General features: G+C 43.4%; 1 protein-coding gene across 1 annotated transcript; it reads left to right on the plus strand.

Moving 5' to 3' along the window:
- Nucleotides 1-1,375: 1,375 nt before the first annotated feature.
- VGLL1 (vestigial like family member 1) lies at nt 1,376-20,231 on the plus strand. Its single transcript, XM_053579874.1, is given in 5 exon segments — nt 1,376-1,589; nt 10,612-11,025; nt 12,756-12,815; nt 20,142-20,179; nt 20,181-20,231. Coding segments are annotated over 5 exon segments (777 nt in total).
- The last annotated feature ends 6,270 nt before the right edge of the window (nt 20,232-26,501 follow it).

Genomic DNA, 26,501 nt, shown 5'->3' on the forward strand with positions numbered 1-26,501 from the left:
CTTCCAACAGTACCATAAAAGACCAGGCTGCAGAATTCACACACCCCAACTCCTTCCTTTTACCCGAGTACTTTGAAACCCAGAGAAGCTATGTGGTTTCCGCAAAGTTACACAGCCAAGGGAAATCTCAGGCCTTCTGACTCCTAACCCTGTGTGATTTCTTTACAATGCGCTTTCTCTGAATGAGATGGCATTCAATTGTTCAGGCATTGGTTACTGAATAACTACTTTGTGCTAGATTCTGGAGATAAAGAAATGAATAAGAAATATTCTCTATCCTCAAGGACCTCATCAACTAGAGAGGGAAAGAGTCTATTAAACTCTAGCATTTTCATTGTATTGACAAGAATGGACAGATTAAATACATTCTTAGCCAGGGCAGCTGGCAAGCCAGATTGGGTGGCCAAAGGCAAGGAAGCATCCAGACAGGCTACTTCCCTAATAGAGAAGGACCACACCATGTCTTGCATGCCAGGTCCTGTCCTGGATGCAAACAGACAGCCTCTGCCTCCCAGAAACTCACAAGGTAGGATACGATGATGACATCGCTATTAGAACCCAGGTCTAAGGCAATTCAGGGACTTTATTCCTGGCACTGTTCTAAAGCCAGGAGATATGGTGGCAAACAGAGATGACTATCTTACAAGCTTTCAGGAGCTTTCCTCAAATGTAGCCTTAATATGTCAGCATCAAACTGGTTTTTAGATATCTGCACTTTGTTCAGAATATATCTGTCTGCAGACCATAGAGCTGGTGGTGTTTGCAATCGCTAGTTTCTAAGATGGGTTGTGTGTAAGATGGGTTGGGTCTTTTGTAGATTAAGGCAGCAGGAGGAGTGGGAGAATTTGATGTGGTTTATTCTCTGGCCTGGAAGTAGTTGGGATGCCTGCTATGCAAGCTGGAATTGGCTAGCTCCCACTGTCTTGCTCAGTCTGGCTCTCTAGGGGACCTCCTGATTATAGGTAGTTCTGGGCCAACCATGGCTCATTCTTTTGGGAGAAAGAAACCTACCTCCCTGGAAGGAAAGTTGCTCTGCTACTTGGCCTTAATGTCCTCCCATCTCCTCATTTCCTGATACTCCTCTACTCACGTTACCTGATAATTCTCATTTGTGGAAGCAGGCGCTGCTTGGTGCTTTGCAGAGATTAGTCATGCTGTTCCCTGAACACTGATTAGACAAAGGCCTGCAACAGTGTTGTTGCTGACCTTCAGGAGCTTTGGCAGCTCCTCAGGTCCCAGTAAGAACCTGTGCTTGTCAGAAGTAAACTGTCCTTCTGCAAGGATGCCACTTGTCCGAACTAAAGCCAAGTCACTTGGAAATGCCCGTAACAATTTCCGCTTCATCCACAGCTATCATCTGTGTCCCTCTCCCACAATGGAAGATATGAAGAAGACAGCCATCCAGCTGCCCAGGGAGAGGCAGAAGCCTATAAAGACCGAATGGAATTCCCGATGTGTCCTTTTCACGTATTTCCAAGGGGACATCAGCAGCGTGGTGGACGAGCACTTCTCCAGAGCTCTGAGCAGTGCCAAGAGTCCCCGGGTGCTGAGCCCCTCGAGGCAGATTGAAGATGTGATCCTAAGGAATGGTGAGTGTATTGGGAGGGAGGAGGCTGGAATTCCCTGTCAAGGAGATCACTCCAAGACCCATTCTTGGTTGTACTTGACACATTTGGACATGCATATATTTGCTAAAGGCAAGTCAGGCTGTCTAGTGAGAAGCCACACTCCTTCTTAGAAGTTGAATGTAAAAATGGGTGCTGTTTGTTCAGGTGAGACCACCTAATTTTTGATTTCCTTAGTTGTGTTAAGTGCTGGGTGCACTGCTCAGCACACAGGGAGAGTCCCACAACTTTTCACTGTTGTAATCTTAATCAGTATTCTCATTATTATTACTATTACTATTGGCCTGACAGACCAGGAGTACCAAAGGATCTATAAAGCAAAAAGCAAGGCTGGGCACAGTGGTTCACACCTGTAATCTCAGTTACTTGAGAGGCTAAGGTGAGAGGATCACTTGAGACCAGAAGTTGGAGGCTCCAGTGAGCTGTGATTACACCACTGTACTCCAGGCTGGGCAACAGATTGAGACTCTATCAAAAAAAGAAAGAAAGTAAAAGAAAGAAGAAGGGAGGGAAGAAAGGAAGGAAAGAAGGAAGGAAGGAAGGAAGGAAGGAAGGAAGGACGGACAGATCCATGTAGGTACTCCCAGCCTGCTCTTGACTAATAGTGCATGTTCTGGTGAACAAGAGTGGGGTTATAGGGAGGTTGAAGAGTCTTGCTACACACTATCCTACCCTTCACAGGACCAGGGGTGTCTACTGCACACAATATTAACTAACTGTTAAGAAACAAGTATTCTTACATTTCAAAGCAGTGATTTCAATAGAGATATATCAAGACGTGTACATCAAAATATCCGGCTCTGGAGAAAGCCACAAACACCAAGTTGGCAGGGGCCACAGTGTGACTTTCACGGACCCTAGACACGTGACACCATGGGCCCCTTCCTGCATAAAACTATTAAAAGTTACATTTTATGACTTCATTGGTGTAAAGAGGGGTATAATCTAGGCTGGATTCGTTTTTCTATATTCAGTGTCATTATCAAATCCATCTTTTTCTCCTATTTTAAAAGCAGTGAAAACGTTTTGTGGGTCCCTAAAAGTATCCATGGGCCCTAGGCTCTGTGCCTCCTGCTGGCCAGATGTGAATGGATATGCCTCTCCTTACCTTTCTGAAACATGCCTTGCAAATAGATGAGTGTCTGGTTGATTTTAAGAGTTCTTTGCTGCTGTTGCTGAGAGCATGTGTGGAGCGTCTTGCTGTCACTGGTGGACATATGTGCCTCTAAGAAGGGCCTCTGTCTGAGTGTGAAGAGTTCACCTGTTCCCAGATGCCATCACTCTGGCTTCTGGGTCTGGACAGGGAGTTGGTGAGTATCTGATGTGCTTACCTTCGCAGAATCCACTTCTCTCTGGAAATTGCTTTTCCAGTCAAGTGACAGGATTTTCTCAGAGGATCTCATGGGTTAAGTAAACACATGGAAGGGTACGTACCAGCCACAAATTTGAAAGGAAGCCGTGTGGAGCTTGGTGTTAAAACAGGCAGGAGAAGGTGGGTGCAGAGCAGGGAGGTAATATCTGAGAGTGTGTTAAACAACTAGACCAGGAGCAGGAATGACTTTGATCTAGAGTCATTTGGGGGATTGACATGTCATAAGAGCTTCAGAGGATCTCGCTGGCTCCTCGGAGGGGTCAAAGTCCTGGGTACTTTTAATATATGGACAAGCACGCTGACTTTGGCTATTTGACTCTATTTCTGAGCCCATTGGCTTGGATTCATTACAATCATTCTCCTGTAAGCATCCTACATTCACAGTTTCCCACTTCCTCTGTTCTACTTGCCTGGGGAAACCCACTCTGGGATCAAGCTCACTCTCGGCCAGTTGCCCCATTTCTCTGCGCCATTTTGCAGCAAAACTCAAAAGTGGTATCCGTGTACACTCTGGCCTCCTGTCGTGCTGTATGGACACCCTGGTCCACTTGCACCTTCAGCTTCATCATTGGAACCACTCTCCTCGAGGTTAGCAGTGACCTCCACTTGCCAAGTCTGACCGTCCCTCTCTGTCCTTATCTCATGCAACCTATCAGCAGCACTGGCTGCAGTGACTTTGCCCTCCCCCAGGAAACACCTTCTTCTCTTGGTTTTTTTCTTGGTTTTCCACAACAGCGCTTTTTCTTGGTTTTCCTCCTTCCCTGGTCCCACTTCCTTGCTCCTTTTCAGTCTCTTTTACTGAATGTACTCCTTCCTCCACCTTCTTTTTTTGTTATTGTTTTGAGACAGAGCCTCACTCTATTGCCCTCTGTAGAGGAGGAACCTCAGTTGATCCTCTTGCCTCAGCCTCCCTAGTAGCTGGGAGTACAGGCGCCCACCACAACAGCTGGCTATTTTTAGAGATGGGTCTCAGTCTTGCTCAGGCTGGTCTCAAACTCATGAGCTCAAGTAATCCACCTGCCTCAGCCTCCCAGAGTACTAGGATTACAGGTGTGAGCCACCACACCTGTTCCTTTCTCCACCTTCTGAACATTTCAGGGCCCCAGGACTTAGGTTTTGGGCAATTTCTTTTCTCTACCTACACTCACGCGCTAGGCAATCCCCCACTCTCTTGGTCTTAAATGCCATCTATATGTCAATCAATTTCAACATGTATCTGCAGCCCTGAATGGATTTCTGACCTGGGCCTAAGAAGCCATCAGTCATGTCCACCCCACCCCCTGGATTATTAAAGTAGCCTCTTAATTGTTCTCACAGCCTCTGTTTTTCCTCTCCTTCAGTCTTTTCTCAGGATAGCAGTCAGAGTGATAGCACTAATTAATGTAGGAGTCATGCCACATAGCTGTTTTCTTTTCAAAACCCTCCGACAGCTTCCCATCTCACTTGTACCAAATCCAAAGTCACAGTGGAGCCCTACTTCATCCCAGCCCCTGCTGACTTTCTGATTTCAAATCCTACCACTTTCCAAGGACAACCCTGCCTCTGGGCCTCCCTTTGCACTTTTGGTCTCCCCTCTCCCTGGAATGCTCTTTCCCCAGATGTCAGCATGGCCTCCCTTCCCTCCATCCAGGTCTCCATTTGAATGGCCCTCTTCAAATAGGCCTTCTCTGAACAATCTATTTAAAAATAAAAGCCCCGGTTCTGTTACTTTCTGTCTTCTTACCTTGTTATATTTTTCTTCTTAGCATTTGTCACTGCAGGGCGTGCATCATATGTTAACCTGTTCCTTTCTGGACTCCTCCCTTAGCCTCTGACTCCATGGCGGAGGGACTCAGTCTGTTAAGTGCTGTTTCTAAGTACCCAGCACAAGGCCTGACACACGGAAGTGCTCAGTCCATACTGCTTGAATGAATGGAACTGTGATTTGCATCACAGGGCATTTTCCCTACAGATGGGGTCACCACAGAGAGGGGGCACAGGGCGATATACAGATTTAGAACCAGGCAGCCTGGGGACAGGCCAGTGATCTCAGCGTATCTTATGTCACCTCTCTGTCCATCAGTTTCCTCATCTCTAAAATTGAATATTATTGAACTACAAGAGGGTACTTGCAAGGAGTCAATATGGTAAGCACGTCAAGTGGCACATAGTAAGTTATTTTGGAGGAAGAGATGCCAAAGCGTGCTCACGTTCTTGAAAGCTGGATGGATGCAAGGACCTCCCTTCAAAACATAAGGACCACAGAGCAGCTGGCCTGTCCTGTAAGCTTCCACATTTCCCACTCTGCGGCTGCCGTCGTGTCTCCTGTGCCTTCTGACTTCACCTCCTTCTGCGCAGACTCTGCCCGCTAAGGAAGCTTGGGCACCACCATGTTTCTTGGCTAAGCCAGGCTTCGGTGGTTGTGTTTTCCCTGTGACAATCTCACAAATCCCTTGACTGTGAAGATGTCTTCTGAACACAGCCTGATGTGGGCCAGGCAAATATTTGTCTGCTGATTGAACAAATGAAGGAAAGACTACTTCCCTCAAAGCCTCGCTTGTCATTCTTAGGAGTCAAGTTTCTCATAAACTCTGCTGCCTCGGGGTGGGGGGCACGAAAGACTTCCATTCCTAGAGAGATTCACGTTGGAGGTGTTACAGGACACACACGCAGGTTTGAAAGCAGTGGGGAATCTATACAGTAGTCTTTCGTTATTGACTGTTAACATCCTCTCAGTCCCTGTAGGCCGGCACCAAGCCACCCAACCCGGCTAGGCCATACTGGAAACAGGCCCCCATTCACGGGCTCCCATTGCTGACTCACCCACATTCTCAGGGCACTCTGTGGAGCCAAATATGCAAAACCCAAACACAGAGACCCATGTGGCTAGGAAATGCCATCAAATTTTATGGCTTCTCTTCCCAAATCAACGTTATGTTCTTATTTACTTACTTATAATTTATAGTGGCTATACTTCAGAAAAGAAAGCACAAGTTGCAGGTATCGTTTTAAATGATGTCTGTTTTAAAAGGACGTTGGGGATTTCAGAGCCGGTAATGAGAAGCTTCAGCGACTATGGTTTCTGTGGGGAAGGGACATCACCCTGGTGCACACTCACTCTGAAATAGTCCTCCCCCACCACAGCCCCAGTCACCAGCCCAACCTCAGGCCTGGCTGAGAAAAGGTGGGAGCGTGCGTGCATACCTGAGCACCCAGAGGTCTTTTCTAGCCAGTCTCAAAGGGTCTTTCCCCCTTCTCTCTCCCCTCCCATCTGTCATAGTCCATGTGGGTGAGGAAGAAATGCGAGCTTTCTTTTTCAGAGCAAATATCTATGAGATATAGTCGTGCTAATTGTTTACAGCGCTTGCAAACACTGACAGCTTTCTTTCCAGTGGGGGAAGGAATCTGCACAAATGTATATTGAACCCCTTGCTTCAGTCCTCAAAATCCCTGTGACTTTCAAAGTTCAAAGACGGGCAAACTGAACCTAAGGTGTTAGAAAACAGGACAGTGGTTACCTTTGTGGGGGGTTGCAGCTGGAGGGGGCTCCTGGGCTGGTACTCACCTTCTGCTACTCGACCTACACCTGCGCGCTCCTTCCCCAGTGTGTGAAAATTCTCCCCAGCTGCACGCTTCTCTTTGTGCATTTTTCCTTGTGTTGATTGTACTTCACAAAATGTTTTTTTCCAACGGCTATTATTACCCTCATTTTACAGAGCAGAAAACTGCAGCGCAGCAAGGGTAAGTGTCTGGAGGTGGATCGCATAACCAGTGAGTAAAGGAGATTAAAACCCAAGTCCATCAGACTCTAGAGCCAGTCTCTTGACCACCCCACTGTTACACATGTATAGACCCTGACAACACCCCAGCAACAGAATGAATACCCAATGAGAATTATTGGTAATAACGTTTATAATGGCTAATACTTACTGAGTACTTTCTGGATGTCAGGCCCTTTGTTAGGGGCTGTCATGTGGATTAATTTGTTGAATCCTCACACCAATTCTACAGGTTAACTCTTACTGTGCTCACTCTCCTGATGAGCAAACTGAGGCTCAGAGAGTCAAGTGACTTGCCCAAGGTCCCACAGCTAGTAAGAGGTGGCTATAGCATTCACCACCAGTAGGGTTTGACTCCAGATCCTGAGCTCTTAGCCACTCAACTTTCAAAATACTAGAGCATGTTCTGTATTTGATCATTTTCAGTTGGGAAAAGGAACTTGACTATTCATCATAAATCTAGGTTTCCCAGGGAGGTAGCTATAACAAAGAGTGGGGGCTGAACAGACCCTCCTGCTGCCCTGAAATAGGACTATCTCCTCTAAGCTGTCCCTCTGCCTCCGGAGTTATTTTGACCGCAGTTAATGCAAAGAATATCCTCTTTGTTCCTGGGTGAGTGAATGAGCAGCAAGTGTTACCAGCCAAGAGAGCTGAGAGGGGACAGTCTATGTGCACAGATTGCACAGGCCAAAGGTGGGACTTCTGTGGTGTAAGACTTAAGTGTGTATGTTCACAGGCTTCTTAGTTTCCACTTCATTCTAAGGCGGGGTTTGTATTAAAGACACAGACAGAGGGAAGAGAAGGGAAGAAAGGGGAAAGGAAATCAGGCAGTCAGGGATTAGTCATTCATGATGGTGACTTCTCTTTTGGAACACTCACTGAGTAAGTGATTTCTTACAGTTTTGCTTTAAAAATAACTTTTTGCCCAGGTGCAGTGTCTCATGACTGTAATCCTAAAACTCTGGGAGGCCGAGGCACGGGGATCCTCCAGCTCAGGAGTTCAAGATCAGCCTGAGCAAGAGTGAGACCCCATCTCTACTAAAAAAAGAAAAATCAGCCTGATACAGTGGTGGGCACCTGTAGTCCCAGATATTCAGAAAGCTGAGGCAGGAGGATCACGTGAGCACAGGAGTTTGAGGTTGCTGTGAGCTAGGCTGACACCATGGCACTGCAGCCTGGGCAACAGAGTGAGACTCTGCTTAAAAAAAAAAAAAAAATTCAAAATCCTCTGGGGCCCTGCCTTCCACATTGTGTATGTGTGTATGAGATCTGTAAGGCCAGTCCAGATGGAAAGTGCCCAGTTGTCAGGGGCTACACTTTGTTTCTAATTTGTGCTAAGGACACGCAGTACTCTTATTCAATATGAAGTACAGACAGTGATTATACTGAGCCAGCTTAATTGCTGTATTTGTGCCACACAGTGCTCTGACTAGCTTCTGGCTTTATCAATTTTCAGAAGTACCATTCACCCCCGGAGCACATCTTAATATATTGCCTGGCATTTGGTTTCATTAGAAGAGGCCGGCCATCGCCCATCACTCATTGTGAATGGTGTGCGAAGTTGGGCACAATGTCTGTGCCACGTGGGCTTGGGCTTCTGCTCTCATCATTTGTGTTACACAGAAAGCTAGGGTGGTGGGTGGTGGCAATCCTGTAACACTGTGCAGGCCTCTCAGACGCTTTTATCTTGCACAAAATCCAGTCAAATTGAACATTCAGGAGAGCTGGGAGTGGCACACATGGCGGGAGGGAGGACCAGCGTTCCAGACAGCCTTTCCAGTCGGCCAGTCTTCTTTTGTCTCCACGCCCACAGCTCCCTCCATTATCTTGGACAGATGAGAGGCTCCAGGCTTTAAGCACCGTCTGGCAGAGCTCGTTCCCTCTTCCCTTCTTGCCTGAGTGGGTGTTGACAATGGGGAAAACATCCATCTATGTCGTGAACTCTCCTAGACACTTGAGACCTCAGTTTCAGCCACTAGCATAGGCACAATTAGAATCATGCCTGTGGGATCAAAGGAGATGCCATCCCTATTAGGCAGTCCATGTGAACTTTGCAAGAAGAAACCGAGTCACCTCTTGACCCCAAGCATTGTGCTTTTTGCAGAATGAGGTCCAAGAAAGTACTTCCCTACCTGTCACTTACCAGGGCCGCTTACTTCCCTACTTGGATAATCTGTTTTGCTACCTTGGTCTGGTTGCTTAACATCTCTGTGCCCCAGATTCCTCTGGAAAATGGGGTCTCAACCCTAGAGTAAGCATTAAGCCTTTTTTAAGGTTCTGTGGAATCCTCCCGTTCAGTGTATTTAAAACACCAGCTATAAAGGACACAATAACCAAAGCAAAGAGACAACCTACACAATGGGAAAGGATATTTGCATATTTTCAATCAGACAAAAGCTTGATAACCAGGATCTATAGAGAACTCAAATTAATCCACATGAAAAAAGCCAACAATCCCTTATATCAATGGGCAAGAGACATGAATAGAACTTTCTCTAAAGATGACAGACGAATGGCTAACAAACACATGAAAAAATGTTCATCATCTCTATATATTAGAGAAATGCAAATCAAAACATCCCTGAGATATCATCTAACCCCAGTGAGAATGGCCCACATCACAAAATCTCAAAACTGCAGATGCTGGCGTGGATGTGGAGAGAAGGGAACACTTTTACACTGCTGGTGGGACTGCAAACTAGTACAACCTTTCTGGAAGGAAGTATGGAGAAACCTCAAAGCACTCAACCTAGACCTCCCATTCGATCCTGCAATCCCATTACTGGGCATCTACCCAGAAGGAAAAAAATCCTTTTATCATAAGGACACTTGTACTAGACTGTTTATTGCAGCTCAATTTACCATTGCCAAAATGTGGAAACAGCCTAAATGCCCACCAACCCAGGAATGGATTAACAAGCTGTGGTATATGTATACCATGGAATACTATTCAGCTATTAAAAAAAATGGAGACTTTACATCCTTCGTATTGACCTGGATGGAAGTGGAAGACATTATTCTTAGTAAAGCATCACAAAAATGGAGAAGCATGAATCCTATGTACTCAATCTTGATATGAGGACAATTAATGACAATTAAGGTTATGGGGGGGGAAGCAGAAAGAGGGATGGAGGGAGGAGGGTGGGGCCTTAGTGTGTGTCACACTTTATGGGGGCAAGACATGATTGCAAGAGGGACTTTACCTAACAATTGCAATCAGGGTAACTGGCTTATTGTACCCTCAATGAATCCCCAACAATAAAAAAAAAAAAAAAGAAAAAAAAAAAAACACCAGCTATAAAATAAAGCTAAACAATAGCAGCAACCGAACACAAATCAAGTACTTTTACTTCTAGAAAAGTGTCTTTAAAGTGCAAATTGGACCAGGGTACAAAGATGTACCTGGTTTTCATTATATGAAAATGCTCATTGAGTTGTTAATACAATTGAGAAAGGGGAAATAACCAAGCTTCCCACAAACTTGACATTTGCTAGTCACGTGACTGCCTTACCCTGGAATATAGTACAGCCCTTTAAAAAGCTGATTTTTGACTGTATTTATTGCTACAGGAGGCAATTCATGATATTTTAATGTAGCAAAAGCAGCTTGAATACCAATGTGTTGTGAAAACAATGCATACATGAATAGAAACAAATTCTAGAAAGAAGTACACCCAAGGAGGACTATGGCTATTTCTGGATATTATGATCAGATGATTTTTATCACCTTTTCTATATTTTCTTCAAGTTAAAAAAATATTGCATATATATTAACTGGAAAGAATCGAGCTACTTCCATTTTGAAGACAATAAATAAGCATCTAATTAATGTGTTTTCTAAATCTTTCCTTCTCAGATAGTGACATGTCTCCAAGTCAGTGGCGTTTCTCTTCTCCATGGACCAAGGCACAACCAGAAGTATCTCCCGAAAACCATGCCGTTAAATGCAACCTGAAGGCATCTGGTCCTGTGGCTGGGGACCAGTTCCCACAGTCCTTTACTGGGAGGCCCTCGGCTCAGCCTGGGGGTATGTGGCATTTCTCCTCCCTAGCTAGCCCCAACTCCCCAGATCCTGGCTACTCTCAGGGTTTCCCCACTGGGCATCTGGTTCTAGAGCCTGATGGGAAATCTGAGTCCCTTCGAAGTCTCTTCCCACAAGACAGATGCCTAGCCAGTCCTCAGGAATCTGCCACGAGGGAAGACTGCAACCCAGTCCAGATAGCCGGAAGCACGGGATTACTCCTCAACCTGCCTCCCAGCTCAGTCCATTGTAAGGAAATGACTACAGATACTTGGAGGATTGGGTTGTGGTTGAGAGTGAGTTGGCATGGGGTGGGATGCCAAGACTAATTGCTACCACTCCAGACACAGGACTGCTAAGGGTGTTCTGTTTAAACATTCCATATATCCTCATGAGGCCTCACTGACATTCACAGTTTAATGGCTAAAGGGTTACACGGAGAGCCAGCCAGATGAAATTGGCCTAGTCCGTGTACTTGGCCTTACCCTAGAAAAATGATGCCTAAAATCATAGGGTCTGTGTTTACCTGAATGGGAACCACTAAATAATCCATTTGTAAAACAGCTCCGTGATGCTTCAAACTCTATCCCCCAAACAGGTTGGCAACTTGCAATGATGCCAAGCTCCTGGGCAGGAACAAGGGCAATCTATACCAACCATCTGCTCCACACATTAAAATTCAAAGCAACTAATAGAGGCAGCCCCATGGCTGCCTGAAATGTAACAGTGCCTGGCTGTCATCAGCTCACTCCTGCACCCTGGGATCCTCCTGCTTAGCTTCTCTTGGGTTTCCCTGACCACTACTCCTCCCCTTGAACTAGAAATACCCCTACGACTTAATCCTTACTTTATTCACTCATTCATCTAGCAAATATTTCATTAGTGCCTGCCCACAACATGCAAAATACCCATCAAAACACAAGGCTTCCTTCCTTGTAAAAGTACAAGGAAGGATTGATCTGAATTATATTTTCACCAGAAAAGCAACCTTTCTGGTGAAAAGATTTGCCTTTCCTATGAAACACTGGTAATTGTACATATTTTATAATTTCCTGGGGCCAAGGCTTCATCCTCCAGCATTTTGTACTCTGCATGAGTTTTCTTCATATCCTCCTGGTCCATGCATATCTGTGGTCCCAGGGTTTCATGCCTGAAAGAAATTACTGGAAGCTGTCTTTACTCTGAACTAACATGTAGTACACAAAGGGTCATTCAGTACCTAAGTCAGGTACTATGTTCCATTCTAATGTTGAAAACAAATTTCCCATTAAAATGCCACTCTGTCACTTCCAGAGTTTGATTAGAAAGGTACTTGAGAGGAAATCATAAAAACATCATGCTTGGGAAACCTGTGAAAATTTCCACCCCCTGGACTCTTTTTCAAAAATCTTCTCCTACTGGATTCAGAGGGAAAATTTGGCCAACTGTGCTTGTATATTGCCTATGCATACACACAGCAGGGCCCTGTTTCAACAGTTGGTTAGAACACAGATGGCTCAAATCATCACCTTCCAAAAATAGCAACTCTATACAGTTCAAATCCAATTCAGCAAATATTTAGTGAGCATCCATTGTAAGCTAGGCACATCAGTGAGAAACTATAATGCAGGCAACATACTCTTCCTGAAACCTCTAGATACATTCACAAACAAATGTTTATCACTCAGGTCTTGCTGTGGTGAACTCTCACACTGTCCTGCTAATGTTGACACCAACATTAATTAATTGGTGATTGACAGTCCAGAACTGTCGAAGGTCAAAGACCCTTAATCAGGAACACTGCCGAAAAAGTAGGAACAGGGTCCAAGGGCCCTTAAAAACAGAAGCTCTTCTGTTTTTGTAACATCTGTTAAGAGAAGAATGCCAGGTGTTCATAAGCTGAGGATCAGGCCATTGGGGGCCCCTGAGATCTCACTGGGCACTTTCTAACCCAGCCCTAGAGATTGTGTTTCCAATCAATTTCTCTTATTGTTTTGTAGATAAGAAAATATATGCCTCCCCCAATCGTGGACCTGCCAGCACCAGCCTTGCAAATGAAAGTAGGTATTTGATTCAGCCTTCGAAAGTATGTCTCTGTATTCTGGAAAAAGTTGTGGAGTATATAGTGTAAAAAGCCAGGGTTTCCAGCAGCTGACAGAGTTCTTGTTTTTGTTATTCAGTATTTTCATAGATAGAATTTGTTTTATCTTACTCTCAAAGAGGAACCGATGCACTTCCCCATACTGTGAAATTTCTTAAATATTTTCTCATTTTGCTATAGCTACTATTGCGTTGGGGGTTTTTTGGTTTGTATGTTTTGTTTTGTTTTTGTTTTTTTGAATCTGAGCTGGGTGACTCAGAAAAATGAACAAATTCATGAGGATTAGCGTGCTCTGTCCCAGATGTTCGTTTTGCAGCCTAGTACATAGGGCCACCTCAGGACTCTGCAGTCAGGTAAAATGTCAGCTGAGGCCCAAGGCCAGAACTCTGGGCTCCACACTCAAATTTGTAAGTGGTGTCAGTAGGAACTCCACCAAGAGGACAATCTGGGCAGAATGACGAGAGGATCATCGGGGTCTGGGCTCGGGGTTCAAATCTCAGCTTTGTTATTTACTAATTTTAGGAACTCACACTTCTCTCTCTCTCTCTCTTTTTTTGGGGGGGGCATGGGGGACAGAGTCTCAAGCTACTGCACTGGGTAGAGTGCCATGGCATCACAGCTCACAGCAACCTCAAACTCTTGGGCTTAAGCAATTCTCTTGCCTCAACCTTCCAAGTAGCTGGGACTACAGGCGCCCACCACAACACCTGGCTATTTTTTTGTTGCAGTTGTCATTGTTGTTTTAGCAGGCCCGGGCCGGGTTTAAACCCTCCAGCCTCAGTGTATGCAGCTGGCGCCCTACCCACTGAGCTATGGGCACCGCCAGAACTCACACTTCTTAACCACTTTGTGCCTCAGGTCCCTCATTTGTAAAATGAGCATAAAAAATAGTGTCTACCTCGCAGGATGAGGTGAGAAGATTAAATGAAATATTATGCAATAGGGCTTAGAATAATGCCTGACATATAGCAAGCCATTCAGAAGTCTAAGTCTTCCTGTGTGCCCCAAGTTGTGCTCTGTGTTCTGTATTTAAGAGAGGACCAAAGGAAAGAACCCCTGATCTAGGGATTTTACGGTCTGCTGTGAAGTGGGAGTCAGGGAAATATATAAACTCCCCACTAGAATGAGGGCTGAGACTTTAAGGGTTATACTGCTGTATCCCCAGCACCTGCAATTATACTTGGCAAGGTTCATACATATTTGTTGAATACAAGAATGAGTGAGTTAATGCTGGAAATAATAAAAAGAGTGTTTTAAATGGAGATGATAAGAAAAATCTGCCAATCTATTAAAAATGATTCTGTTTGAGGCCCTTATGTGAAACAAACAAACAAAACAAAAAACAACCTCAGTGATTAATTGGCCATGTCTAAGTGAGGAGATATATTTAGGGCTGATATGAAAGCCTTAGCATGGCTGAGCCAGGCTTCATATAAGTCCCTGCCCAAGAGAATGAGTCAGGACTGTTATGTCTCCTAAGCACACATGAACAGTTTTCTACATTTATTTATTGTGAATTTTGGAGTTACTGAGAACTTGATGCTTAAAACTGTTCATAGGCCCAAAATAACAGGAACATTTATTGGGTATTGACCATGAATCACACACCACATCCCCTGTCCTGCTCACTGCCCATAATGGCCTTGGGATGAGATGTTCACAAGCTTTACATTATAGATGTTCAGTAAATAGTCGTTGAGTGAATGTGCACCCCCATTTTATACATGAGGAAACTGAGCCTCAAAGAGGTAAAAGGGCTTACCTTAAGATAACACAGCAGCAGGGGGCAGGCAAAGCATTATGTCTTTGCTCTCACAGTGTTATAAAATCATCAAAAATGATCTCAACTTAAATCAATTGCACAAATGTGAAAATTAACAACTAGTGAGATTATTTCTCTATATACGGGTTCCCTGTGTATCTGTGCCCAGGATACCATCCTAGAATAAAGGAAAGTGGATGCAGAAGGCTCAGAAAGCAAGCAGAAGAGCAAAGGGGTAATATTACCTTGAGAACGTGGCAAAGGGATGTTCTTCCCTTGCACAGCATAGTTGGAGAAAGTGGGGAAAGGGTACCCAGCTAAACTAATAGCTCCACATCTGCCATTCTACCACCATGGCCCCGGGCAGAAGCAGGCAGCAGGGAGCACCAAGTGGGAGAGGGGACTTCCTAGGGCTTCAAGTAGAAGGATCACAGAATCCAGTCAAACCCCTGCTCTCAGGTAGCTGTCTCCCAATTTTGCCTGATGGCAATATTCATTGGCAAGCTTGTTAACTTCCTAATCATGCCCCCTCACCACCTAGTTGGGTAGATTCGACTAAGGACCCAGTCACCTCTTCATATATTTTATTCTTTATGTTATTTATATTAACCTCATTTTGCAGTGAAATTGCATGTACCTTTCAGTAGGAATTTTGGTAGTTCTGAAAGATTTCCTATATGAGGCCCCATATAAATATTTGTCCAAGGAATGAAGGCAAAATCTCTTCCTGCCCCTCCATCATGGATCTTGTCCCTTCCTGCAGGTTGTCAGACATCAAAGGGGCAGGGGTCATGTACGACAGAAGAGCAATCAGAGCCACAAGAGTAGACAGACCTTGGAGAAGAGCATTCTGGGGATGAGTTCCAAATGGATGCCAAAAGTTTTCATGAATTTGGCTTTTTTTTTTGGTCTGTAGAAATAGACACTGTGTATCGCTTCAACGCATACAGATACTAATGACAGTTGATAGTGCTACTTGCCAGACACAGTGCTATAGTACATATTGAATAAAACAGTGAATAAAGCAGTCTTGGTCCTTGTCCCCAGAGAGTTAGTGGGGAAGACATACCCCTCCCCCAAATGGGAAAATATGAAATACTCTCAAGTTATGGGAAGTGCTATAACACAAGGTATTGAAACAACAGGGAATGGGAGCCAAATTATGAGAGGAAGGGAAAAACAGACCTGTGTGGCTGGGGGGCAAGGAGGAAGGGAGGGTGTGGTAGGAAAAAAGGCTGGACAGGTAGGCAGGAGCCAAGTGAGGCACGGCCTCAGGGGTCATGTTGGGTGTTTCCATTCCATATTCTCAGTGATTTGATAGCCCTGGAAAAATTTTAAGTGTGATCTAATTTGCATCTGATAACGTCACAAAAGCGGTTGTGGGGAGGATCAAAAGAAAAAAGGGAAGAATAAAAAGAAAGAGAGTGGGTGGGCGGCTGTGGCTCAAAGGAGAAGGGCGCTGGCCCCATACGCCAGAGGTGCGGGTTCAAGCCCAACCCCAGCCAAAAACTGCAAAAAAAAAAAAAAAGAGAGAGAGAGAGAGATTAATTAGGAGGCAAACTTGAAAGGAAGGTAGGAGGAGGTGGCCGCAACAGAGATAGATACAGGCTGATGCCTGTATCTATCCTAAAAGCTAACCCTTTGGAAGGACTTGCTAATAGATTAGATAGGAGTAGTGAAGAAAGGGAAGGAAACCAGGTTAACTCCTAGGTTTCCTGTTGGAGTACCAGGGTGGATGGTAGTACATGTGTCAAGATGAGGAAGACAGGCAAAAACACAACTGGGTTTTTGCCGTTTTAAGTCTGCAGTGCTTATTAGACATCTAAGTGAACAGACTTTTTAAACAGTTGTATATGTCAGTGTGGATTTCAGAAGAGAAAGCTGAGTAAGCACTTAGAATTTATTACTACCATAAATACGGTATTTAAGGCCACTGGTTGTGATCATGTAGGCAGAGGATGTGGATGTAGAAGAGAGAAGGGCTGAGGACAGAGGCCAGGAGAATGCCAACAGTTAGAGATTGACGACGTGAAGAACCAATAGATGGGCCTGAAAAGGAGTGGCCAGTGTGGTAAGAGGAGAGCCAGAACAGTGCAACGGACAACAGAAACTAAAAGAGGACAGTGTTTCATAACAGAAGGCATGATCAACTCTGTCAAAGGCTGCCGAGAGGTCCAATAAGACAAAGACACAGACATTTCTATTAGATGTGGCATCAGCAATTTGGGTAACCTTGTTAAGAGCATTTTTCAATATGTGATGTGGACCAAGCAGATTGGAGTGGGTTGAAGAATGAATGGGAGAGGAGAAAATGAAGAAAGTAAATGGCAGTAGCTTCTTAGAAACATTTAGCTTTGAAGTAGTGAAGAGAAATGAGGTGGTAGATAAAGAGACTAGTGGGATTTGAAGAGGTCTTTTGTAAGAAGGCAAATATTTGAGCCTATTTGTATGGTAATGGAAATGATCCAATATAGATGAAGAGATTAATGATGTAGGAGGATGCGGATAACTAGGGTCGGGGTGAAGTCAGTGAGAAGACAGAATGGATATGTAGAAGCATTTATCTTTGATAGGAACAGAGACTGTTCTGTCATGGAAAGACACGACATGGAAGGCATACAAAGAAAGAAAATAAGGACATGGGTGCTGACCAATTTGTGGGCTTACTGGTGGGGAGGTTAAGAGTGCTATAGATCAGTACTCCAACTTCTACCTCCTCAGTCAACTCTGGGGCAAGGCCATGAGCTGAGAGCAAGAATAGAGGACGTTTGAAGAGTATGCAAAAGTCTGCTTGGGCACAAGCCTGCTAGTACACAAACAGAAGCAGAATTTTGGAGCACTGATCTGAAGTCTGAGATCATGAATTTCAAGGGAAGTCAGCTGGGTTCTGTGATTTTCATCAGTATTAGTGTAATACACAGAGGAGGCAAATGGGGAGCCTCAGCCAGGTGTGAGGTTGTATCAAGTGGATACGGTGCATAGAAAATAAGGAAAAGAAGCTGAATGTGTTTGCAAGTGAATGATCATAACAAGAGACCATGGTATCCTAGCTGCACAAAGAAGGAAATGGAGGCAGAAGGAAGTTGATAGGCAAAGGGATGTTGGTGGATTGCAAGTTATATAAGTATCTCAAGAATGGAAGGAAAGGTATCCAATGTACTCAGCTCTACTATGAAACTAATTTATGGCTTTCATAGGAAAGCTAAAACCCAGTTATAACCTAAGAATATGGGGAAGGGGGAGAGGATGGGGAGGGAGGGGGGAGGTTGGGCAGAGGGAGGGTGATAGGTGGGATTACACCTGCGGTGCATCTTACAAGGGTACATGTGAAACTTAGTGAATGCAGAATATGATTGTCTTAACACAATAACTAAGAAAATGCTAGGAATGCTATGTTAACCAGTGTGATGAAAATGTGTCGAACTGTTTATAAAACCAGTGTATGAAAAAAATAAAAATAAAAATAAAACCAGTGTATGATGCCCCATGATAGTATTACTGTACACAGCTATGATCTAATACTAATTAATAAAAATGTGGTGATGTCATAAAATGGATTAATAAACTGTGGTATATGTATGCCATGGAGTACTATTCAGCCATATAAAAGGATGATGGCTTTACATCAACAGTTCTCAACCTGTGGGTTACAACCCATAGGAACTGTATTAAAGGGCTGCAGCATTAGGAAGGTTCAGAATCACTGCTTTACCTCTTTTGTATTAACCTAGATGGAGTTGAAGTACCTTCTTCTTAGTAAAGTATCACAAGAATGGAAAAGCAAATATCCAATGTACTCAATACTATTAAGAAACTGATAAACAACTACATGCCCACATGAGAGAAAAATACAACTGAATTTAAATGGGGGGGAGGAGGGAGGGGAGGGGGATTTGTAAGCTCTCACTTAAGGTTCACAAGGGTGAACCTTATGTATACTTGTAAGGGTATACAGCACACTCCCTGGGTGAAGAGCTCAACCACAACTTGAACTTTATCTAAGAAACAATGTAACCTAATCATTTGTACCCTCATATTAATCTGAAATTTTAAGAAAAGCAGTGATGAAACTACTTGGGCCAGTGACATGGGAGGCGGTGGTTGGAGAGTAGATGTTTGAAATTAATATTGCAAAGGCCTTATGAGTGTGGGTTATGACAATGGCTAGCATGTGGCCATGGGAATGGATGGCTGAGGTAGACGGAAGTACAGGGTCATTAGAGATGAGGAGAATGACAAAAATCATGAAAGTAAAGCAAAATAAGAACCCGTAGCTACTTACATACCACACAGTTCTGTTTTTATCCTCGTTCAAAGATGGGAAAATTGAGGTTTAGCGGGTTAAGTGACTTATCCAGAGTCTAAGTCAGTTCTAGAGTCAGTTTTTACTGGCTTCAAAGTCCTTGATCTTACTCACCAAGCTAAAGTGCAGCTTGACAACACAATAATTTGATTCAATCACATATAAAGCCACTGCCTTTTTAGGCTGGGCTCAGTGGCTTATGCCTGTAATCCTAGCACTCTGGGAGCCCAAGGTGGGAGAACTGCTTCAGCTCAGGAGTTTAGAGACCACCCTAAGCAAGAGCAAGACCCCGCTCTACTAAAAATAGAAAAACTACCTGTGTGTTTTGGCGAGTGCTTGTAGTCCCAGCTACTCAGGACACTGAGGCAGGAGGATGGCTTGAACCCAGGAATTTGAGGTTGCTGTGAGCCAGGCCGACACCACGGCACTCTAGCTTGGGCAAAGGAATGAGATTCTGTCTCAAAACAAACAAACAAAAAAACAGACACTACCTTTTAAACAAAATAATAGTAAGCACTTATTGAATATTTATGCCCCAGCCACTGTTCTAAAAAGCTTTATATGTGTTTAACTCACTTAATCCTCACCAGACTCTTAGGAGGTAGTTGTTATTAATATCCCGCATTTAACATGAGGGAAGTGGGGCTCACATGGGCTCTATAAGGTGCCCAAGGTCACACAGCTAGGCGGTGATGGAGCCAGGACTGATCATGCTTATCCTGTTTTTCAGGAAGCCAGTCTCCAGAGAAAGGAAAAGATCTGTTCTTTTATTGAACTCCAGATTGAAGAAGAGAATTCTTGTTTTGAAACCTGCTCGTAATTTTCTACTGTGAATCCAGAGGGTCTAGAGACATCACTGTCCTTTCCTGTTTCTGAGCATTGAATTCACAGCAAGTTTATGGCTTTCCCTAAAATTGTGCACTTCTCTTTTCCTTGGCTTCTATGCCCTACAACAGGGCTTTTCAAATGTATTAAGTGGTTGAAAGAGTTGATCTGGCCATGGGGGCATAGAGGCCCATCTGTTCATGCCACCCCTCACTGTATTCGCTGCCCTTTTACTTAGAATCAAAGCCCCCTCTGTCTTCCCCAGCAGGATCCTTCAAACCCAAACTGATCACATGGTATCCACAACAGCAGGATTTGTCTGCCCCTTAGTGGAGCCTCACAGCCTTCCAAGGAGGCCCACCTGGCTTCCATTAACAATGTAACTTTTCCTTTAGTTTGCTCACAGTTAGTACCACCTGGAAAATACTTTCTTTTCAACACAAAACCATTGGGGCCACCCATGTGGGTACCCCCAGCATCTTTAGTCAAGTTGGAGGAGAAAGGGAAGACTTGGTTGAAGCCTACAGATTGTTCCAGATAAAACGACAAGTTCTCAAACTCATTCTTACTCCAGACTGGCCTTGTGTCTAGTATGACCCAGATACCTGTAACAATCCTAGAAGTCCCTGGTGTCAATATTCCTCATGCATATCCTGCTTGTTCCTATGTAACAGCTAAGAGTGTGAATAATAATAAAACTGTACTTTAAAATTTTTTTAAAAATAATAAAACTGTACTTTTTTGAATGGCATTATTCTGAATACTAAATTATTTCATACCCATCATCTCTTTCAAACTTCCAGCAACTTTGGGGATTGGAATTATTATCTTCATTTAATATGTGTGAATGCTGAGGCTTGGAGAAGGTAAATGGCCTGCCCACGATCACATGGCCAATAGCACAGCTAACACTGAAACCCAGGGCTCTGAATTCCCTGAGCCTTCCTCTCCACCATCATACTTATCAAAGGTTGATATCAGGATGGCCCCTACATACTTTTCCCTCCCATCTTCTATGTAAATAAAGACCACAATTCTTGTACGAGTGGATTGATGATCTTGGCATTAATACAGCAATTCTCCTGTCTCAAGGACAGTTTTTCCAGCATGTTACTAGATTTAGTAAGAGGAGAAAAGACTTAAGCAGTACATTTTCTCTCCAAGGTATTTACCTTCAAAAGCCATATTCTTTTATAGGTTATGGTTGAAAAAATTCAGGGTGAAAGCTGATTCTACCACTTGTGATGTGTAATTATACAAGTGTGTGTTTACCTTGGCTTGTTCTAGAAAGATTCATCTGCCTTAGAAGATAACAGCTATCATCAGACTTGAACTCTTAACATGTAGTTTAGGTAAACGAAGAAATGATTCCAGTCAATCTGGCATCTTACATAGCTCGGGTGATCTGATAGCATTTCCCTGCAAATTCCTAGGCGCTATCTCCAGAATAAAGCTGAAAGCAGTAATCGCTATTCCTACTTTAATAAAGAGGGAAGAGAAGACTTCCTGGCCCTAAAACACCCCTGATCCTCTGACACACAGAGATAAACCTCTGGCCACATCCACTGCTACTTCATCTCAGACTTAGATTTCTGGCTTTCCTATACCCATCTTGTTTTTTTTGTTTGTTTGTTTTTTTCTTTCCCACCTTATGTCCAAAGAGCTACCTTGAAAAGCATTTGTTTGACCCACTTTGGCATTTTACTCTTGCAATTAAAAAAATACCAACTCCTCCACCCACACAAGATGTATGCCACCCTTAACACACTAAGGTGTGTAGTTGGCTCCTGTGTGTTGCCTCTGTGGCTTCATCTATACTCTATCAGGGGTCCTCAAACTTTTTAAACAGGGGGCCAGTTTACTGTCCCTCAAACCATTGGAGGGCCAGACTATAGTTTTAAAAAAACTATGAACAAATTCCTGTGCTCACTGCACATATCTTGAAGTAAAAAAACAAAATGGGAACAAATACAATCACACCGCCGCATGTGGCCTGTGGGCCGTAGTTTGAGGACCCTTGCATTGATAATCTTGTGAGATGCTTATTGGGTAGGGGAGGGGAGGTAGATTTTTTTCCACTGGATCAATCAAACTCTTAAAACTGTAGTTAAGTCCGGGCCCAATAGGACTTACAGCCCATAAACCTCATTCACATCTTTCTGTACAGTTTTGAAAAATTGATAAGTGGCCCGATCACCTGTGACTCACTAGTTGCTTCAGCTCTATACTCCCCACCCCCAAATGGACACTCATTTCTGGCCTTTACAATCTGAAAGAATTGAAATTGTTTTAAATGGACTGAAAACTCTCACGTACTTAAGTGATGCCTGTCTCTGAAAAAGCGAAAAACGGTAATAATTCTCTATTTCTGGTAGCAAAGACTATCTTTTAAAAATCCCCAATAAGGGTTGGGCCCCGTGGGTCATGCCCGTAATCCTAGCATTTGAAGTAGGTGGATTGCTCGAGCTCACGAGTTTGAGACCCAGGCTGAGCAAGAGCAAGACCCGGTCTCTACTAAAAGTAAAAAAAACTAGCTTGGTGTTGTGGTGGGCACCTGTAGCCCCAGCTTCTCAGGAGGCTGAGGCAAGAGGATCTCTTGAGCTCAAGAGTTTGAGGTTGCTCTGAGCTATGACACCATGGCACTCTACCAAGGGTGATAGAGTAAGACTCTATCCAAAAATAAAAAAAAAAATCCTAAATAGGAATGTTGTTTGTTAAGGCTGGGCGCAGTGGCTCATGCCTGAAATCCCAGCACTCTGGGAGGCCAAGGCGGGCGGATTGCTTGAGCTCAGGAGCTCGAGACCAGTCTAAGTAAGAATGAGACCCCGCGTCTAAGAATAGCCGGGCATGTGGCAGGTGCCTGTAGTCCAGCTATTCCGGAGTCTGAGGCAAGAGAATCGCTTAAACCCAAGAGTTAGAGGTTGCTGTGAGCTGTGACACCATAGCACTCTACTGAGGGTGACATAGTGAGACTCCTCAAAAAAAAAAAAAAAGAATGTTGTTTGTAAATTCAGTTGAGACTTGTGTTTAAGTATGTTTTTATGCTAAAAGTCAAATAAAATAACTCCTTTACAATAAATGCTAACTAGAACATAACAGTTATTTTTCTCTCATATAAACAATGAATGCTGAGCTTTCCCTAATTATTTCTCTTGCTTTAACATAATTAATTGAAAATAATTTTGCAAACCATTTGTATTTTCAAAATATGAAGTATTAATGCAATGATCCACCTTAATGTGTAAGATTTCAAAACAGCATGCTACTGTAAATTTTTACACATTAACTGATTATAAAATGAACTGGACTATAAAGTTTTCATAATTACAGTTCTATCATTCAACATTCAATCACTATTTTTTTCTTTTTTTCCCTCTCTCCCTCCCTTACTCCCTCCCTTCCTTCCTTTCTTTTTGAGACATGATCTCGTTCTAACACTTGGGCTATGGTGCTGTGGCAGTGTCATCATAGCTCACAGCAACCTCAAACTCCTGGGCTCAAGTGATCCTCCTGCCTCAGCTTCGCGCCATCCCTCCCAGTTAGTTTTACTATTTTTGTAGAGACAGGGATCTCAATCTTGCTCAGCCTGGCCTCAAGCAATCTTCCTGGCCTCCCAAAGTGCTGGGATTACCAGTGTGAACCACAGGGTACCTGGCCTATCACTATTTCTTTATACATTTATTAAGTCTCAAAAATATGTTTGGGATTTTTTATTCTTCATTTTAATGATCGTGTATTCTTACAGCAAGTTCACCAGCCTATTTATTTATAGCAGTTACAGTTACTTTTTGGTTGAAAACCATGACCCTCCACTGACCCTTTGAGGCACAAAGCCTTTTCTTAATGTTGCTGCAAATCTGGACTAAGAGTTAACATGCCTGGGTTCTGGTTTTTGCTCTGCCATTAGCTAGCTGTGTCATCTTGAATCTGTCCCCCACACACCCCCAGTCTCAGTTTCTCCATGTATATAATGAGATGATCCTAAGGTCACTTCCAGCTCTGAGAGCCTATATTTTGAAATAAATGTAATAGTGACAGCAGGACACATCAATAGTTGTTATACTAGGTCTCAAAGAAGAAGCCAGGATCTGGATAACTGAAGACCAGAAGGGAGAACTATAGCAGCCATGGAGGGTGCTGCCGGGAACGCCCTTCAAGAACAAATATGCCATTTAGCTGCGAGAAGTGTATTTAGTTGAGCGCCTCCACCTATGAGTGCCTTAGGGTCTGCTTCAGCTATGGTCTTTGCCCGTGTCCCCTGGCCAATGACTGAGCATTATATAGGGTACTAGAGCATGGCCATTTCTACTCAAAAGTGGGATCCTTCTAAAGGGCAATATTTGTTCCAGAACCCCCATTGAGTTGGCTGAGACTTTGTCAGATCAGCTTTGTGGTCTGGGTCTCTCCCTGCTTAATCCTGTTTCCCCTCCCTTTTCTCTTGCACAGGTGTTAGCCCTAAGCCCCCATAAACCTCTCACACCCACAACTTCTTTTAGTGTCTGTTTTCTCCAGGACCCAGCTGCCAGAAAAGGTTATAGCAGAAATTTAGGGGTGAATACAGAGGAAAAAAATCCCAAGACCCATCAAATAGTTGGGTGGGGCAGAGTGTTTGAGTAGCTGAGCAGGTGAAAATCAGGCTGGAAAGATAGATAAGGGTCAGACTGATGAGGCTGAATGACACTGTCTCTTGAGAGGTAGAGTTAAGATAGGTGCCAGAGGCCGACTGGAGCCCCAGGTCTGCTCCAGCCACATCTTCAATCACCTACCTGGACCATCCTCCAGGCCAGCAAGTGACTGTTTCCCAAATAGGAGACGGCTACTTTTGGAGATCTATGTGGTCTATGTCAGTGGTTCCTCAAATCCCCACTGGATCTGTCAGTATTACCTGGAGAGCTTGCTGAAAATAAATATTTCTCAGCTCTTCCCTCACTTACTGGATGAAGCAGCATCTCTGTGGGTAAGGAACTTCACCCCCCTACCCCTGCCACTAGTCTCATGTGAAACTAGATGTATCACTCACTGCTATAACAGATTACCACAATCTTGGTGGCTTAAAGCAACACTATGTTACAATTCTGGACATCAGCAGTCCTTCTACATGAGTCTTATGTTAAACTCAAGTTGGCTACAAGGCTGCATTCCTTCTGGAGGCTCTAAGTGAGGAATTGTTTCCTTCACCCTTTCCAGATTCTAGAGACAGCCCACATTCCTTATCTCCTGGCCTCCTACATTCATCTTCAAAGCCAGCAACATTGCATCTCTTTTTCTTTCTTTCCTTTTTTTTTTTTTTTTCCGACATAGCATTGGCTTCTAAACATGGTATCACTTGGATTGTTCTTTCATAACCATTATCTCCTGTGGACTCTCTTTTTTTGCCTTCTTCCATTTTTAAGGATCTTTGTGATTATGTTGGGCCCCAGGAAATCCAGGACACTCCCCCTATTTTGAGGTCAGCTGATTAGCAACCTTAACTCCATCTTCACACTTAGTTCCCCTCACCATGTAACATAACGTATTCACAGACTTGGGGGATTAGGATGAGGATACTGTCGGAGCTGTCATTCAGCCTACTAAACCAGGTTTGGAAACCACCAACCTATGTGATATCACAAATCTGCCTGACAGAATTGACTGTCATTTCCTATAAGTGAAGTGGCTACTCTTAAAAATATGCATACCCTTTGACCTGGCAACTTCGCCTGTACAGATGTAACCACAGAAACTAAATTTGACCAAATCTGACAATTAAAATACAGAGATGTTCAATATGGCATTGTTTATAATCATGAAAAATCAAGAACAACATAAATATCCAACAATAGAAAATTCATTATAAAATTATGTTCCATTTATCCCATATAATATAATACACAGCCATTAAAATGATGCTATAGTTCTATATCTATTCGTGAAAATGCATGTTGAGTACAAAAAGTTGTATACTGCACACATACACATGCACTTTATACATGTAAAACTAAACATGTATAATAAAAATAGTATATTATTTGTTATTGTAATTAATAGTAGCACAAGTTTGGAAGTGACCCCAACTGCTATCAAAAACATATTGACGAAAACCATTATGATACATCTATAAAACTTAACACTAGGGAGCAGGTACAAATGATCAGATAGATTTATTTATACTGATGGAAAGACATCTAAAATATAACATTAGTTGAGAAAGGCAGGTTATATAGTAGTCTATGGAGTATTATCCCATTTGTACTTTTTAAAAGTAAGATGTTCACTTTACAATTTCCAAGATATGGAATCATCCCAAGTGCCTATCAACCCATGAATGGATTAAAAAAACTGTGGTAGAAAAGATGGAGACTTTACATCTTTTGTATTTACCTGGATAGAGTTGGAACACATTCTTCAAGAATGGAAAAGCAAGTATCCAATGTATTCAGTACTAATATGAAACCAATATATAAGCAACTACACACCCACACAAAAGAAAAACACAAGTATAGTCTAGTGAGAGGGAGGGGTGAGGAAAGAGAGGAGCGGGGAGGAGGAGGGGCAATTGCTGGGATCTCACCTGATGTGCACAGTGTGAGGGTGTTCAGCACACCTCCTGGATGAAGGGCTCAAATACAATTTGAACTTTACCTTAGAAATGGGAATGATGTAGCCTAACATGTGTACCCTCATATTCTCATGTTAATCTGAAATAAAAAATTAAAATCTAAAAAATAAAAAGATGTCTCTGTGTGTGTGTGTGCGCGTGCATGTGCAATTGTTGC

Source organism: Nycticebus coucang, chromosome X, assembly GCF_027406575.1.
Source record: "Nycticebus coucang isolate mNycCou1 chromosome X, mNycCou1.pri, whole genome shotgun sequence".
In the NCBI taxonomy this organism is placed as follows: domain Eukaryota; kingdom Metazoa; phylum Chordata; class Mammalia; order Primates; family Lorisidae; genus Nycticebus; species Nycticebus coucang.